Here is a 19,467-nt window from a genome sequence, read left to right on the forward strand (position 1 = left end):
ATCCACTATAACTTGGTGGTTCTGACTGCATAAAGGACTCCTGACAGCTTCGCCAAAATGCCTCAAGCGTTTGTGGGTCAAGTACCTGTCAGTTTAAAGGCAAACTGACAAAGCCGTGCTGAAATACATCAGACTGTATGGTGATGGTAGAGTATAGAGGGGAAGGATACTGGAGACTGGAGGTTTTATTATCTGAGGTGATGTCAAGCTGTAAATGAGCAGCAAACAAAGGAGAATTTCTGAGTCTTCTGAGAGTGGCCAGAGGATTGTATTCTTTCTTACAATCAGGTTAGGAGGACAGTGTTCAAGCATACCCACAATGGGGGGAGGCCTACTGCAGAAAAAAACATTGTTCCTGCACCTTTCATGAGGTAATCAAAACAGGTTTAGTCAGAAAATTCTGACTGACAGTTGTAGCTATGTGGCTCCTGTACAGCCCTGCAAGACTCAACTGACTGTAAACACATTTTTGCATAACAACATCTACAAATGCAAAGAGGAAGTATTTTCCAGTAAACCCCCGAAAAAAAATCAAAAACAGGATACTTCCTCCTTCCTCAGCATCTCTCATTACTCAGCACTCAACTGGCTTTCTCATTATTGATCAGGATATTCATTCCTTCAGTGTAAAAGGGAGGCAGGACGTGCAAACAGAATGACACAGACATGACAGTCTGGATGGGTTACATGTTCAGGTCTGGAGTGATGCCAATGTCTCGTTAATCCAGAAGCCTTTTGATGACACGCCTTACCATAACAATGATCCTCTCCCACCTCATCTCCTCAAACAACCTTGACACATCGGTTACGTGTCAAAAATAAGTGTTTTTATACTATGTCATTCTTTCCTGTTGTTTCTACCCATAAACCTCTTTATTTTTCTGAAACTGGGAAGTAGTTGTTTTACCAGATTTTTTTTACCATATTACAGTTTTGGTGTAAAAGGGTAAGCCTTCCCTCATCTTTTAAAAGCTGGTTTTCATACCCAAAAGGTAAAGCCATTTCATGAATGGTGCAAAAGGGTTTTAAAGAACAGGTATATTGATATGACTTAAGGGCATGAGCTATGAATGGTTAACTTCACGAGCAGGAAGTATAGACTTACAGTAAAGCATTGCAATCAGGTATTCTGTCACTCGACTGACGGAAAGGAGCATCAGAGAGTTGATAGAAGTGGAATGTAACACATCTTGTCTCATTTTGTCTGATCTTCAGAGGTTTTGTACACAGCTGCACTACTAGGACCAGAGTGGTGGAGAAACAGTGTCCGCACAGACACATTCATACACACAAACGAAGGTGGGTAAAGAGTTAATCCCTGCCCTTTCTGTGTCCTCACCTGTTTTTACTTGTTTGTCTTTAGGCAAAAAAACTCATTTGTATTCAAAATATATTTACATGTATATTTATATGTATATATTGTTATCCCATGCCTTTACTTAGATTTCTGTGTATTGGGTAGTTGTGGAATTGCTAGATTACATGTTAGATATTGCTGCACGGTTGGAACTAGATGCACAAGCGTTTTGTTACACTCACAATAACATCTGCTGTGTATGTGACCAATAAAATTTGATTTGATTTGATTTACTCTAATTCTGAATGAATTTACAGTTATTACTACTCTGCCTTCAGAAAGTAGTCACACTCCTGGATTTTTTTCCAAATGTTGTTGTGTTACAGACAGCATTTGAAATGGATGTCAAAGTCGAATAATGTTTTTAGAATGTTTTACAAATTAATTAAAAATGAAAAGCTGAAATGTCTTGAATCAATAAGTATTCAACCCCTTTGTTATGGCAAGCTTAAATAAGTTCAGAAGTAAAGTGAATTTCTGTAATGTATAAGCAGGGAGTCAGGAAGCAGGTGCAGAAGGTGAGTTTAATAATAATTAACATGAAGAAAATACAAAACAGGAGCAGCGTACCCAATGTAACTAAACCAATCCTGCCTGATGACTGAGGCTACTGAGGGCTATATGAAGGGAGAGTAATCAGGGTGGTGATGAATTCCAGGTGTGCTTAACGATGGGGGAACAGGTGTGCGCAATGATGGTTGCCAGGTGCGCGTACTAACGGAGACGTCGAGCGCCAGAAGGAGGGACAGTACCCCCCCCCAACGGAAACAATGTCGTCCGGAGAGAAGAATCTGTGAACAACAACTAGAATAGTGATAAAACAATCAGAAAGGAGACGATCCGTTACAAAGTTTATGGACAGATGTGACCAAGGCCGCTGAGGGGAAGTATTTTCCCTGTTGGAGCGTGCCGGGAGATTTGGATTGAGTACATACCGAACATAAGTTGACATAGAGGGCGACGTCCTGCGCCAAGGTGGGCCACCAGTATTTATTGGAGAGGGATTGGATGGTGCGGGAGATACCTGGGTGTCCAGCGGCGAGGGCTTTGTGTGCCCTTTAGGGCAGGTGGCAGGAGTGGATTCCCTCTCCAGACCCTGGAAGATGTCCACATCTATGTCCCAAAACATGGGGCCAATGATACGGGAGGACCGATTAATGGGCTGGAGGACACTCCACCGACATGGAACCACAGGTGCAGGAAAGCAGGTCCTCCGGCATCCTGGTCCCCAAGAGTTGATTCTCATCTTTGACCAGGAGATGATGGGGTTATGAAGTTGTAGCCACGGGAGGCCGAGGATGACTTTGTGTACGGGAGTGGTGATGATGAGGAAGGGAAGGCTTTCCTGGTGCTTGGGTCCCACGGTGAGGGAGAGTGGTGCTGTGACATGCGTAATTGTGTCGGATCCCAGTGGTCGCATATCCAGTGCTTGGACAGGAAAAGGAGAGGGGAGCGGGTATGATGTTAACTTTGGGGAGGAGGTGAGGGTCAGGTCAATAAAGTTTCCTGCAATGATGGTTGCCAGGTGTGTGCAACGTGGGTTGCCAGGACCAGTGGTTAGTAGACCGGCGACGTTGAGTGCTGGAGAGAGGGAGCAGGAGTAGGCGTGACAATTTCAAACATAGATTCAACCACAAAGACCAGGGAGGTTTTCCAATGCCTAGCAAAGAAGGGAACCTATTGGTACATGGGTGAAAATAAAAAAAGCAGACATTGTATATCCCTTTGAGCATGGTGTATCAATAAACCCAGTCACTATGAAGATGCAGGCATTCTTCCCAACTAACTCAGTTGCTGGAGAGGAAGGAAACCGCTCAGGGATTTCACCATGAAGCCAATAGTGACTTTAAAACAGTTACAGAGTTTAATAGCTGTGATAGAAAAAAAATGAGGATGGATCAACAACATTGTAGTTACTCCACAATATTATAAAACATGCATCCTGTTTGCAGTAAGTCCCTAAAGTAAAACCACAAAAGAAATTGGCATAGAAATTAACTTTATGTCCTTAATACAAAGTGTTATGTTTGGAGCAAATCCAACACAACACATCACTGACTACCGCTCTTCATATTTTCAACCATGGTGGTGGCTGCATCATGTTATGGGTATGCTTGTCATCGGCAAGGACTAGGGAGTGTTTTAGGATAAAAATAAATGGAATAGAGCTAAGCACAAGCAAAATCCTAGCGGAAAAGCTGGTTCAGTCTGCTTTCCAACAGACACTGGTAGACAAATTCACCTTTCAGCAGGACAATAACCTAAAACACAATGCCAAATATACACCGGAGTTGCTTACCAAGATGACATTGAATGTTCTTGAGTGACCTAGTTACTGTTTTGACTTAAATCTGCTTGAAAATCTGTGGCAAGACATAACAATGGCTGTAGAGCAATGATCAACAACCAACTTGACAGAGCATGAAGAATTAAAAAATAATAACGTTCCAATATTGTACAATCCAGGTGTGCAAAGCTCTGAGCGACTTACCTAGAAAGACTCACAGCTGTAATCGCTGCCAAAGGTGATTCTAACATGTATTGACTCAGGGGTGTGAATACTTATGTAAATTAGATCATTCTGTATTTCATTTTCAATAAATGTGCTAACATTTCTAAAAACATGTTTTCACTTTGTCATTATGGAGTATCGTGTGTAGATGGGTGTGAAAAAAATTATATTGAATCCATTTTGAAGTCAGGCTGTAACACAACAAAATGTGGAATAAGTCAAGGGGTATGAATACTTTCTGAAGGTCACTGTACGTTTAGTAAGCAAAGCTATCAAAGCTCACTCATTCCAATAACTGTTCATTATGTGTTCCAGATATGATATCCCCCAGCAGTCTCCTGTCTGAAGAGCAGTTCCAGTGCGCTATCTGTCTGGATGTGTTTACTGACCCAGTCTCCATCCCGTGTGGACACAACTTCTGCAAGGCCTGTATCAAAGGATACTGGGATAGCACAAATCTGTGCCAGTGTCCCCTGTGTAACAAGATATTCCACAGCAGACCTGAACCAGATATCAACAGAACACTCAAAGGAGTTGCAGAACATTTTAAGGAATTGAGAGTGAGAAACAGAGAGGATTCCGCTGCAGAGCCTGGAGAAGTGGTCTGTGATGTCTGCACTGGCAGGAAGCGCAAGGCTCTGAAATCCTGCCTCATTTGTCTGACCTCGTACTGTGACACTCATCTGGAGCATCATCAGATAGCCCCAGCCCTGAAGAGACACCAACTCATCAACCCTGTAAAGAACCTTGAAGACAGGGTATGTAAGAAGCACAACAAACTCCTCGAGCTGTTCTGTAGGACTGACCAGACATGTGTGTGTCAGTTCTGCTCTGAGACTGACCACAAGGCTCACAACAGCGTACCTCTGGAAGAAGAATGTGACCAAAGGAAGGCTCAGCTTGCGAAGACAGAAGCAAAAGTGAAGCAGATGATTCAGGAGCGTCTACGGAAGGTCAAGGAGATCAAACACTCAGTAGATCTCAGCAAGAGACACACTGAGATGGATATATCTGGCAAAGTGCAGGTATTCACCGCTCTAGTTCACTCCATTGAGAAATTTAAGGCTGAGCTCATTGGTGTGGTTGAGCAGAAGCAAGAAGCTGCAGAGAGGTGGGGTGAAGGTCTTATTAAAGAACTGGAGCAAGAAATCACTGAGCTGAAGAGGATAAGCTCTGAGCTGGGGCAGCTCCCACACAATGAGGACCATCTCCAACTCCTCCAGAGCTCCCCATCCTGGTGTCTCCCAGTAAAGACCAAGGACTGGTCTGAGATCAGTGTTCAAAGCCACCTGCGCATGGGGTACATGAAAAGAGCTGTATCTCAGCTGGAGGACAAACTGATGAGTAAGGTAAAGAGATTTCATAATGAGATGGAGAATGAGCTGAGGACGTTGTGTGAAGCTAAGACAAAGAAGATTCAGCAGTATGCAATGGATGTGACTCTGGACCCTGATACAGCACATCCTGAACTAATCCTGTCCGTGGATGGGAAACAAGTGAGGTGTGGGGACCAATCACAGAATTTCTTGAGGAACCCAAAGAGGTTTACTTATACATACAGTGTCCTAGGGAAGGAAGGGTTCTCCTCAGGGAAATCTTACTTTGAGGTACAGGTGAAGGGGAAGACTGAATGGGAATTAGGAGTGGTCACTGAGTCGATCAATAGGCAGGGGTGGTTACCACTGAGCCCTGAGGATGGACTCTGGACTTTTGGCCTGGATACAAATAATGACTATGTGCCTAATGACCCCAAAGTACACCACCACCTGAAAAAGAAGCCCCAGAAGGTGGGGGTGTTTGTGGATTATGAGGAGGGTCGGGTCTCCATTTATGACGTGGATGCCACAGCCAGATCTCACATCTGCTCTTTCACTGGCTACAAATTCACTGAGAAACTCTATCCATACTTCAACTGTGGGTATCCTGATGGTAAAAGAAACATAGCTCCGCTGGTCATCTCTCCTGTCAGTCACATGACTGGCCCAGTGCTAGGGGTGTCAGTCGATATAAACAAATAGTTGCTTGTTTTTTTTTAGGCTGAGGATACAGTGACTTAGTAATTCTGGCCTTCGTTCCTGTAAATTGTGTGTACTCTGATGTAGCTAATCTCAAGGTATAAATGTATCAATGCAATGGTTTCTCTCATTTTTCTTGTGAAAATAAAGAAAAAGTACTGTACTTCCCTGAACTGTGTGTGTTGATCTGTCTCTGTATGTTGGATTGATGGCTGAAGGAACATGTCAAAGGAGAGTGGGGAACATCATTCCTGGCATTGCTAATTGAACTGATCCGATCTGGTCTGACAGGAACAGCAAGCAGGTGTGCATCTCCCGCAAGGCGGGTGGCCCACGGGCTCTGGGGGCCCCAAACCCCTTCTCCCCATATAGCATATGAACACGTCATAAGCCATGGCCAAAATGTTTAGAATTACAGGAAATTAGATGTAAAACTGCAACATTTTCTCTCAGCCTCATGGCAAAATGTGTAGAATAGCAGTGAATTATCTTTAAAAATGCTAAATTCTCTAAGCCTCATTGTAAAATAAAATAAAAATGTATTTGTCACACGCGCTGAATCCAACAGGTGTAGACCTTACAGTGAAATGCTTACTTACGAGGCACTAACCGACAGTGCAGTTTCAAAAAATACAGATAAGAAAAAGAGATAAAAGTAACAAGTAATTAAATAGGAGCAGTAAAAAACAATATATACAGGGGGAAGCTGGTACAGAGTCAATGTGCGGGGGCACCGGTTTGTTGAGGTAGTATGACCATGTAGGTAGAGTAAATTAAAGTGACTATGCATAGATGACAACAGAGAGTGGCAGTGATGTTGAGAATAGTCTGGGTAGCCATTTGATTAGATGTTCAGGAGTCTTATGTCTTGGGGGTAGAAGCTGTTTAGAAGCCTCTTGGACCTAGATTTGGCGCTCCGGTACCGCTTGCCATGTGGCAGCAGAGAGAACAGTCTATGGCTGGAGTCTTTGACAATTTTCAGGGCCTTCCTCTGACACAGCCTGGTATAGAGGTCCTGGATGGCAGGAAGCTAGGCCACAGTGAAGTAGTGGGCCATTCGCATTACCCTCTGTAGTGCCTTGGAAAACTGCGATATGCCACTGACTGTCTGGACACATTTTTGTGATGAGATGCATAGGCTTAAGTGATTTATTTCATGTAGATTGAGAGCTCTTTTTTATAGTTGTCATGCACATGATAATCTCAGCTCATATGTATGTGGTACAAGCCTGGGTCAAATTTACTTGAGGTGCATTTTAGCCTTCCCGGCACATTGGAACCAATGGGAATAGATTCAAAAGGGCAAACTAGTCACCTGACACATTGAATGTTAGCTAAATCAATCACACCTAAAGTATTTGAAATACAAAAAAATATGCAGGTTATGGACACTGATGTGGCTTTGTGCCAGGCTTAATGTACCTTCAGAAAGTATTGAGACCCCTTGATTTTTTCCACATTTTGTTGTGTTACAGATGGAATTTAAAATGTATTAACATTTGATTTTCCGTCACTGGCCTACACACAATACCCCATAATGTCAAAATGTAATTATGTTTTTAGAATTTTTTACAAATGATTAAAAAATGAACATTTGCAATGTCTTGACTATGTATATGTATTCAACCCCTTTGTTATGGCAAGCTTAAATAAGTTCAGGAGTAAAACTGTAACAAGTCACATAATAAGTTGCATTGATGGTGTTTAACATGATTTTTGAATGACTATCTCATCTCTGTACCCCACGCATACAATTATCTGTAATGTCCCTCAGTCGAGCAGTCAATTTCAAACATAGATTCAACCACAAAGACCATGGAGGTTTTCCAATGCCTCACAAAGAAGGGCCCCTGTTGGTAGATGGGTAAAAAACATTTTTTAAAGTAGGCACTGAATGCTCCTTTGAGCATGGTGAAGTTATTAATTACACTTTGGATGGTGTATCACTACACCCAGTGTATCTACAAAGATACTGGCGTCCTTCCGAAACTGGAGAGGAAAAAAACACTCAGGGATTTCACCATGAGGCCAATGTTAAAGTTAAAACAGTTACAGAATTTAATGGCTGTGATCGGAGAAAACTGAGGATGAATCAACAACATTGTATTTACTCCACAATAGCCTGTACAGAAAAAATATTCCAAAACATGCTCCTGTTTTCAGTAAGGCACTAAAATAAAACTGCAAAGAATTAACTTCAAGCGTTATATTATCACTTAGTACCACTCTTCATATCTTTCAAGCATGGTGGTGTCTACATCATTTTATGGGTATGCCTGTCATAGGCAAGGACTAGAGAGTTTTTTAGGATAAAAATAAACGGAATAGAGTTAAGCACATGCAAAATCCAAGAGGCAAACCAGGGGACCTCATTTATAAAACTGATTTACGATCAATTTTGATCTTAAGTCTGACTTACGTAGAATACCACGTATAAGTAGTTATTTATAAAACCTTACTTTGACCTGGAAATGATCTTATCTCTACGCAAAGTCTAGACTTGACATGAGTGATTTTCATGCTGGTTATGTAGGGGCATTGCAGATTGGGACGCAGATACGTCCAAGCATGTGGCGAACTTTGCTTTAGCTTTATGAACAATTTGTTAGGAATAATCAATTAAAGGTGTGAGGAATTAATTGCCAGACGCTAGGTGTTTTGAATTAAAAACAGGATGGATGTTCTATAAATAGTGTGTCAAATTAGAAAAAGTAACCATGGCTGTTCTTGCGTTATTGGAAGACATTGAAAACCGTGCTTTTAGAAGGGAGAGAGTTTTCAGAGACCGGAATGACTTTTTTACGCATGATGATCCATGGCTTATACATCACTATCGTCTCCCAAGAAATGTTCTGTTAGATTTGTACGTGGATTTAGCCCCTAATCTGGAAAGGAAGACACGCTGTAATCATGCCATACCCGTATCTGTCCAAGTACTGTCCACTCTTGGATTCCTCGCTACTGGGACATTCCAGAGGGAAATGAGTGACAGGTCGGGTATATCACAGCCATCATTCAGCCGCATCCTGCCACAAGTGATCGAGGCGATTCTACACGTATTGTCCATGAAATACATTAGTTTCCCATTTACAGCTGACGAACAGGCAAGTGTCAAAGCCGAGTTTGTGCGCTCATTTAATTTCCCAGGGGTCATAGGTCTAGTTGACTGCACGCGTATTGCCTTACGCACACTGCCTGTAGATGAACATGTATATTTTAACAGGAAGAATTTCCATTCATTGAATGTTCAGATCAGCTGTGATGCCCGTATGCGACTACTCAATGTATGCTCCAAGTGGCCAGGGAATACGCACCACTCATTCATTCTGTTGCACAGCAGAGTAGGCCTGCGTCTAGAAGCTGGTGAGAGTGGAGGCGGGTGGCTTCTCCGTAAGTTATTTTTTTTAAAGTGTATAATAGCCTATTAACCATGCAAAAGAATGTAACACAACGGTTTTACCCTATTAGGTGACCGGGGTTATCCACTGAAAACGTGGCTTTCACCCTCTTTGCCGGTCCCCTAACAGCAGAACAAGGTCGGTTGTGGAGCGCACCATCAGACTGCTGAAGGGCAGGTGCCATCAGTTTAAAGTTCATTTGAGATTTATAGATCAAATGGGCTTTTTAAAACCTGCGTAAGCAAGGTTTTTTATGCTTAGTATCTTTTATGAATCGAACGTAAGCACACTGTCGGAAATGATCTTACGACTAAGTTCAAGTATAAATCTAAGAACAGTTTTATAAATGAGACCCCTGGTTGTCTGCTTTCTACCAGACACTGGGAGACATATTCACCTTTCAGCAGGACAATAACCTAAAACACAATGCCAAATATACAACGGAGTTGCTTACCAAGATGACATTGAATGTTCCTGAGTGGCCTAGTTACAGTTTTGACTTAAATTGGCTTGAAAATCTATGGCAAGACTTGAAAATGGTTGTCTAGCTATGATCACCAACAAACTTGACAGAGCTTGAAGAATTGTAAAAATAATAATGTGCAAATATTGTACAATTCAGGTGTGCAAAGCTCTTAGAGACTTACCCAGAAAGATTCACAGCTGTAATCACTGCCAAAGTGTCAAGCCCTGACCTTAGAGATCTTATTTTTTCTCTATGTTTGGTTAGGTCAGGTTGTGACTCGGGTGGGAATACCTATGTTTTCTATTTCTTTGTTTTTGAGCCGAGTGTGGTTCCCAATCAGTGGCTATCTATTGTTGTTTATTATCTATCTATCTATCTATCTATCTATCTATCTATCTATCTATCTATCTATCTATCTATCTATCTATCTATCTATCTATCTATCTATCGTTGTCTCTGATTGGGAATTATACTTAGGCAGCCTGTTTTCCACCTGAGTTTTGTGGGAGGTTGTTTTCTGTTTTGTATCTGTACCTGACAGAACTGTGCGCTTTCGTTTCATTTTGTTATTTTTGTTTGAGTGTTTTTTTGGTGAAAATAAAACATCATGAACACTTTCCACGCTGCGCTTTGGTCTCATTCCGACGACAGCCGTTACACAAAGGTGATTCCAACATGTATTGATTCAGGGGGTTGAATACTTATGTAATTAAGATACTGTATATTAGTGTTAAAAAAAAGTATAAATGCTAATATGACAGAGTATTTTGTGTAGATATTTGACCAAAAAAATAACAATTAAATCCCTTTTAATCCCACCTTGTCACACAACAAAATGTGGAAAAAGTCAAGAGGTGTGAATACTTTCTGAAGGCACTGTATATGAAAAGTCTGACCACACCTTGTCTAACTGACCCATAATATAACATAACAGCCCACACCATACAGTAGAATGCCTAACAATTCCACACACATTAGAATGATAATGGTTCAGTTCCACCACAAAGTGAACTGCGGTGAAGGTGACCCATCTGTCAAGCCCACTTAATAGGGAAAATGTAATTGTAATGCAGCACAGTGAGCCTGATAAGGGTTGGGTGACAAACACATTAGATGTGCGTTTCTGGGTCAGAGCCTACCTGTCCTTGTTGTTAATTGGGATCTCATTTAGGTCACTGAAACACTGGTGGAGAATGGACCAAGTTATGTTACCTGAATCAGGGGGCACTGCAGAAGAAGAGAAGGACTTCTGCCGAGGAATTGATTGTTGGGGTCTTGTGTCTGAGTTTGACTCTGAAAGATTGTGTTTATTTAAGCTAGGTTACTGTAACAGTGGTTGAGATCTGCCCAGGATTCTGTTATATGAGTCAGAGGGCAAGGACTGCAGAAATGGAGCAGCATTTTCAAGGAATTGAGTTGTTGCGGTTGTGTGTCTGGGTTTGAGTATGAACATATTTTTTAAAGGTAAGGCTGAACAGCAATGGTGTTCTTTTTGTTATTGGACTAGGTGGAATATAATGCAATGTGGGTCAGCAATGTAGGGTGAATTGCACAATATCACCTACACAGAGATTACTTACTACAATCACACATACAAGAGGGCTCTTATGGCCATGCTGTAAGTGGGCTCTCCTACTGCTTGCATATAGTTGACTTCACTGCATAATGGCCCTTACGAGGATAACCTGCTGCTTTTTAAACAAATCATTTCCTGGTGTACAATAACACACACCGTCACATACCGTGATACTGATCATAGCAAGCGGGGGACTGTGTAATTATGGTTCAAACACAGACAACCAAATCATTCTGTTTATTTCAGCTTAGCACTGGCTGAATGTCTGCTGTCATAGCCGGTTAACATTAAAGAGTGTGCCTATGGCATCTGCTTGCCTTTCAACTTTTTCATTAGACTGATTTCATCAGAAACAACAAATTGAGGTGGCTCATCCTTGCTCGGTGATAAAGATGCTATGACTAAACACAGTACCTGTGCATCAGGAGAATTTGGGCCGAGGCTGAGCAGTAGTGAGGAGGATAAACCTCTTCTTTCCGGAATGTTCTGGCTGTTTCCAAGCTAATCAACCAGGGCAGCTCGTCGTGCGTGCCCTTGGCAGAGATGTGACGGGCCCAATAACATGGTATGTGGCATAACGGATCTGTCCCTGTCACATACCATTAGGGCCAACGCAGACTGGCAGCCAGGCCATCTGACTGCTGCTGTAGAGTCACACGCATGCATACACGCACACACACAGAAACTTATATAGAAATAGGCACATGCATACACCAACGCTGACTCAAGCATACAAACACACACAGAGAAAAACAGGAGTCACAAGCATAGCACGCATCACCACGGACACTCACATGCAGACGAACTAAAGGCGTTCAGACACACACACAAACACTCTTGTCCTGTCAGTGGTGTAGTAGTGTGTGTGCCCAATGCCCACGCCCCACAGGCTCAGAGTGCCTTGGCCTTTGAGAGTCTTATGTCTGTAAATGTCTTAGACTGTCTCCGTTCCAGAGCTAAATCGATTCTAAACAGCGTACATTAAATAATTAGATCTTCATTTGAATTCCCTCCAACACCAACATGAGTCATGAAGGTTATCTGTCAGGGTGTAGAGAGTGTTGTTTTGCTTGCTGCTTATTTCCTGTTAGCACAGCGATTCACACAATCAAATGTATTTATAAAGCCGTTTTTACATCAGTAGATGGTGTCACAGGCCGGCTCATAGCCTGTGGCAAAAATGAGGGGACATGAACAACAGGTATTGGCCAATCAAAAGGTTCTTTATTATAAACCAAAAAACGATTAACTTTAAACAAAGAAAAAGGAATGAGGTGTGGAAATGTCATAATGTAGGGTGTAGGTAAGGTGCATGGATGCATGAATCTGTGTGTGTGTGTGTTTACACGACTGAGTGGAAACTAAGTAAACCTACAAAGGAACAAACAAAACAGGATCATACCTGGAGGAGCAGGGAGAGAGAGAGAGAGAGAGAGAGAGTGGTTAGTGAAGCAGTTACCCTGAGCCCAGGTGGCTCCAATCACGCCAGCTCCAATCACAAACAACCCTCCTCTGCCTGCAGGAGGAACCGCCCCTGCACTGCAGAGGGGCCGTGACAATGGCACAAAGTGCTTATACAGAATCCCCCCCCCCCCCCCCAAAAAAAAAAGAATCATCTAGAATAATTGGCTTGTAAGTAAGCATTTCACTCTAAGGTCTACACCTGTTGTATTCGGTGCATGTGGCAAATACAATTTGATTTGATCATGGTGGCCAGGAAAAACTCCCTAGAAAGGCAGGAACCTACGAAAAAACCTAGAGAGGAACCAGGCTCTGAGGGGTGGCCAGTCCTCTTCTGGCTGTGCCAGGTGGAGATTATAAGAGTACAGTCACGGCCAAAAGTTTTTAGAATGACACAAATATTAATTTTCACAAAGTCTGCTGCCTCAGTTTGTATGATGGCAATTTGCATATACTCCAGAATGTTATGAAGAATGATCAGATGAATTGCAAAGTCCCTCTTTGCCATGCAAATTAACTGAATTCCCCAAAAACATTTCCAATGCATTTCAGCCCTGCCACAAAAGGACCAGCTGACATAATGTCAGCGATTCACTCATTAACACAGGTGTGAGTGTTGACTAGGTCAAGGCTGGAGATCACTCTGTCATGCTGATTGCATTCGAATAACAGACTGGAAGCTTCAAGAGGAGGGTGGTGCTTGGAATCATTGTTCTTCCTCTGTCAATCATGGTTACCTGCAAGGAAACATGTGCCGTCATCATTGCTTTGCACAAAAAGGGCTTCACAGGCAAGGATATTGCTGCCAGTAAGATTGCACCTAAATCAACCATTTATCGGATCATCAAGAACTTCAAGGAGAGCGGTTCAATTGTTGTGAAGAAGGCTTCAGCGCGCACAAGAAAGTCCAGCAAGCGCCAGGACCGTCTCCTAAAGTTGATTCAGCTGCGGGATCGGGGCACCACCAGTACAGAACTTGCTCAGGAATGGCAGCAGGCAGGTGTGAGTGCATCTGCACGCACAGTGAGGCGAAGACTTTTGGAGGATGGCCTGGTGTCAAGAAGGGCAGCAAAGAAGCCACTTCTCTCCAGGAAAAACATCAGGGACAGACTGATATTCTGCAAAAGGTACAGGGATTGGACTGCTGAGGACTGGGGTAAAGTAATTTTCTCTGATGAATCCCCTTTCCGATTGTTTGGGGCATCCGGAAAAAAGCTTGTCTTGAGAAGACAAGGTGAGCGCTACCATCAGTCCTGTGTCATGCCAACAGTAAAGGATCCTGAGACCATTCATGAGTGAGGTTGCTTCTCAGCCAAGGGAGTGGGCTCACTCACAATTTTGCCTAAGAACACAGCCATGAATAAAGAATGGTACCAACACATCCTCCGAGAGCAACTTCTCCCAACCATCCAGGAACAGTTTGATGACGAACAATGCCTTTTCCAGCATGATGGAGCACCTTGCCATAAGGCAAAAGTGCAGCACAACATTGCTTAGAATCAAGGGCAACGGTGACATCATTGAAGACCTTTAACATTTTACATTTACATTTAAGTCATTTAGCAGACGCTCTTATCCAGAGCGACTTACAAATTGGTGCATTCACCTTATGATATCCAGTGGAACAACCACTTTACAATAGTGCATCTAAATATTTTAAGGGGGGGTTAGAAGCATTACTTTATCCTATCCTAGGTATTCCTTAAAGAGGTGGGGTTTCAGGTGTCTCCGGAAGGTGGTGATTGACTCCGCTGTCCTGGCGTCATGAGGGAGCTTGTTCCACCATTGGGGTGCCAGAGCAGCGAACAGTTTTGACTGGGCTGAGCGGGAACGGTGCTTCCTCAGAGGTAGGGAGGCGAGCAGGCCAGAGGTGGATGAACGCAGTGCCCTTGTTTGGGTGTAGGGCCTCATCAGAGCCTGAAGGTACGGAGGTGCCGTTCCCCTCACTGCAACCTTTAAGGTTGCAGTGACACATCCATAACCTGAGCGGAAACCAGATTGCATACCAGAGAGAATACAATAGACATCAAGAAATCCAGTCAGTTGATTATTGACAAGTTTTTCCAATGCTTTTGATAAGCAGGGCAAAATAGAAATAGGCCTATAACAGTTAGGATCAGCTTGATCTCCCCCTTTAAATAAAGGATGAACAGTGAATGCCTTCCAAGCAATGGGAACCTCCCCAGAAAGGAGAGACAGGTTAAAAAAGGTGGAGATAGGCTTGGTGATGATAGGGGCAGCAACCTTAAAGAAGAAAGGGTCTAAACCATCTGACCCAGATGGATTTTTGGGGTCAAGTTTCAGGAGCTCCTCTAGCACCTCGGACTCAGTGACTGCCTGCAGGGAGAAACTTTGTAGCGGGGCAGGGGAAAAAGAGGGAGAAGCATCGAGGATAGTCACATTAGAAGGGGTGGGAGATGAGGAAATGTTGAACAGGCAAGGAGGCATGGCTGAGTCAAATAGGAATCCTGACTTAATGAAGTGGTGTTTAAAAAGCTCAGCCATGTGCTTCTTGTCAGTAACAACCACATCATCAACTTTAAGGGACATGGGCAGCTGTGAGGAGGAGGGTTTATTCTCCAGGTCTTTAACCGTTTTCCAGAACTTCTTGGGGTTAGACCCACAGAGAGAGAACTGCTCCTTAAAGTAACTCACTTTGGCCTTCCAGATAGCCTGAGTGCACTTATTTCTCATTTGCCTGAACGAGAGCCAGTCAGCCTGAATATGCGTGTGCGGAGCCCTTCGCCAAATGCAATTCTTGAGGTGGAGTGACTCTGCAAGATTACGGTCGAACCAGGGGCTGAACCTGTTTTTAATTCTCATATTCTTTATGGAGGCATGTTTGTTAACAATACCACTGAAAATATCAAAAAAGAAGGTCCAAGCTTCTTCGACAGACGATCACGTCAGTGACTCAACCCACTGAACTCAAGTATAGGGAAAAAAGCCTGGCACGAAGTGACTCACCCCTTCTAAGGACAGCATTGAAGAGCACTAGTAAGCCAGTGACTCAGCCCCCATAATAGGTGCATGTTTAAATATTGATGCCGCCGCTGTAGCCCTATACCAAAAACAGGGACTATAGTCTGATAGCTATGCAACTGCTATGTTAAACATCCCCTGTCATGTCATTTTAGCACTTGGAGCAACATTTGTCTTCTGATAAGGAATGAATTTAAGATACTATTCTGCCTTTTGGCATCTCCATCTTGCAATTTCATTTTCTCTACAAATAAAACTTGTCTGAACCGATTTGCACATCATTGAGTAGGTTAGTGGAGGGGCATCCAAGATAAACATTCAATATTCATACTTCATATCTAAAGATCACACATTAACACACAATGCCTCCAGATAATTTCCATGCATAACAGCTTACAGTCAAATCGAGTGTGGTGGGGGGGTGGGGGGATCTGGGGCCTGTAGTATTTCCTGATCTGGTAACCTAACCAGGTAAAACTCCAGACCGTATACTGTATGACGTGATTAATCTGTTGTAAAAAGGTTTAATATGAGCTATGATGGGACCAGAGGTTTTGTAGGTCACAGGTCACATGATTTTAAAAAAAAACTCCTGGAAAAACTCCTGGCCTTGGGGAGGATGAAAACCCTGTGAAACTGCAGCAACCTTGTACTTGTTCATATGAATTATATTTTAAAGAAGGGGGTCTCCTATACACAGGCACAGAAAAAAGCAACACGATTGGACAATAAAACATTTATTCACAGTCTACGTCAGCTACTGTGTTAATTGATTAATTCCAGTTAATAATTTGGGTTTGAAAAAGTCTAGTTGTCCTAGTCAGCCCAAGTTTGAATATAAACCAAATTTGATCCCATTGTCACGTCCTGACCAGTAAAGGGGTTATTTGTTATTGTAGTTTGGTCAGGACCTGGCAGAGGGGTGTTTGTTTTATGTGGTTCGGGGTGTGTTTTGTATAGGTGTTTAGGTAGAGGGGTATTTGATTTATTAGTCCGGGGTTTGTTAGTCATTGTTCTATGTTAGTATATTTCTATGTTCTATCTAGTCTTTTGTATTTCTATGTTTAGTTAATTGGGGTTGGACCTTCAATTGGAGGCAGCTGGTTATTGTTGCCTCTGATTGAGGGTCCTATAATTAGGAGTTTGTTTTTCATGGGGTTTTGTGGGAGATTGTTCTTGTTTAGCTGTTTTGCCTGACGAGGCTGTCAAGTTCGTTTTGTTTTTATATACGTTGTATGTGTTTTCCTTCTTCACCATAAAAAAAGAAAATGAGTATACATTTTCCCGCTGCGTCTTGGTCTCTACCCTACGACACTCGTGACAAGGGGGTGTTTGTTTTATGTGGTTCGGGGTTTGTTGGGATATGTTCTTATGTAAGAGGGGTGTTTGTTTTATGTGACCTGTGGTTTTTGGGTATTGTTCTATGTTTTGTATTTCTATGGTTTTTCTATGTTGTGTATTTCTTTGTTGGCCTGGTATGGCTCTCAATCAGGAACAGCTGTACATCGTTGTTGCTGATTGGGAGTCATACTTGGGTAGCCCTTTTTTCACCTGTCTTTTGTGGGAAGTTGTTTTTGCACTGCTGTGTTTAGCCTGCAAGACTGTTTGTCGTTTGTTTGTTTTCTTGTTTTGTTTTTTCAGTGTTCAAATAACAGTCAATATGAGCACTCAACCCGCTGCGCCTTGGTCTACTCCATACGACACACATTACACCCATTCATATTTTCTCACAAACAAATGGGCTATAAATACACAACATTAGGGCTTTGTTAACCCTTGCCAGAGGGACAGGACGCATAGTAGGATACACTAAGCAGTTGCTGTTGTTAGTGGCTGCAACGGTCGTCGTTAGAGGGAGAAGTGGACCAAGGTGCAGCGTGGTAAGTGTTCATGATACTTTATTTCACAACACACTCAAACAAAATAACAAACAGCGACAAAACGAAAGCACACATAAAGGAGGAAAGTGATGTGTTATGACACATAAATAAACGAGGAAAGTGACGTGTTATCACACATAAATAAAGGAGGAAAGTGACGTGTTATCACACATACATAAAGGAGGAAAGTGATGTGTTATCACACATAAATAAACAAGGAAAGTGACGTGTTATCACACATACATAAAGGAGTAAAGTGATGTGTTATCACACATACATAAAGGAGGAAAGTGATGTGTTATCACACATAAATAAAGGAGTAAAGTGATGTGTTATCACACATAAATAAAGGAGGAAAGTGATGTGTTATCACACATAAATAAAGGAGTAAAGTGAAGTGTTATCACACATAAATAAAGGAGGAAAGTGATGTGTTATCACACATAAATAAAGGAGGAAAGTGATGTGTTATCACACATAAATAATGGAGGAAAGTGATGTGTTATCACACATAAATAATGGAGGAAAGTGATGTGTTATCACACATAAATAAAGGAGGAAAGTGATGTGGAGCGCGTCTTGAGCTTAATGCGCTGTACTTTGTGCCCGGCCTGTGAGACCTGCAATTTCCGTGAGTCTGATTGGTCAAGACATGTAAGTACCTGCAGCAGCACTCTGATGTGTAGGACAGAGAAATTGTGCACGTTTTGACAAATCATGATTCAAATTGGTCTAAAAAAACAGCACTTTAACCCTCTTTTGAAAGCTTAATGCTTAATAATGGTGCCGCATACAAACGTCTCGTTTTTGTTTTCTTGAGTAAGGCAGCTCCTTAATGCAGGTGTTTCCAGCCTAGCTCAGTGCTTTCTGTGGTGGTGGGGAAGCCAGCGGAAAATACGGAGCGTAAAGGATGGTAATGTCAAATCAAATACATTTTATTGGTCATCTGATGTTATTGCGAGTGTAGCGAAATTCTTGTGCTTCTAGTTCCGACAGTGTTCTCTAGTTGCGCTGTGATTGGCTCAGTGTTCTGTCACTCATGGGGACACTACGTCACCGCAAAATATATGGGGAGAGCTCAAAAATTCAAGCCCCTTGGGTGCTACCATAGAGTTAAATTAGGAGTAAATGAGAAGGCTCAAGGTCATTGGCCACAGATAAAATTACATCAAATCACGTTATATCTACCATAGCATTGATTGGAATGATCAAGTCAACATCATACTTTCAAAATATTAGCTAGCAGTCTACCTAATGAATCAAAATCAAATCCTTTTCAACCCTTGTCATATGAAGAGAAATAATGAAGAGAAATTATAGATAAAACGTATCGGTGCACATTGGCCATTAGACATACACATTACACAAGTTGGAAATCGCAACTTCAGCAATGAGTGGTTTGGAAGGAATCAGTGGCTAACTGCAAGCATTGCAAAGCAATCACTAGCCTGCTATTCAGTGGTGAGTGTGTGGTCCAAGTCTGGGTTTAAGGGTCTCTTTTCCAAGCTTAAAAGGATAAACATTCAACATTGGCCATGCTGTCAATCTAGCATGAGTTCTGCCACATTCAAAACAATTGGAAACTCAGAACAGGGAAATATCAGACTTCATTGAGTTCAAGACAACTTGGAACTCTGAAAACATAATTGCCCAGCTGGGAAAATACATTTTAAACGGTCATCCAACTCCAAGTCGGGAACTCGGGCCTCTTTCTATAGCTCCGACCTGAAGATGACTGACATCATGATTCAAACTACTTTTTTTCAGAGTTCCCAGTTGTCTTGAAAGCACCATAAATCCAGAGAATGCCAGGCTTTGAT

General features: G+C 42.3%; 1 protein-coding gene across 1 annotated transcript; it reads left to right on the top strand.

Moving 5' to 3' along the window:
* The first annotated feature begins 1,173 nt into the window (after window positions 1-1,173).
* LOC106564973 (E3 ubiquitin-protein ligase TRIM21-like) lies at window positions 1,174-5,997 on the top strand. Its single transcript, XM_014131526.2, has 2 exons — window positions 1,174-1,299; window positions 4,185-5,997. Exon 2 carries the CDS (start codon window positions 4,187-4,189, stop codon window positions 5,885-5,887), a length of 1,701 nt encoding a protein of 566 aa, XP_013987001.1. The 5' UTR covers window positions 1,174-1,299; window positions 4,185-4,186; the 3' UTR covers window positions 5,888-5,997.
* Window positions 5,998-19,467: the final 13,470 nt, after the last annotated feature.

Source organism: Salmo salar, chromosome ssa12, assembly GCF_905237065.1.
Source record: "Salmo salar chromosome ssa12, Ssal_v3.1, whole genome shotgun sequence".
Lineage (NCBI taxonomy): Eukaryota > Metazoa > Chordata > Actinopteri > Salmoniformes > Salmonidae > Salmo > Salmo salar.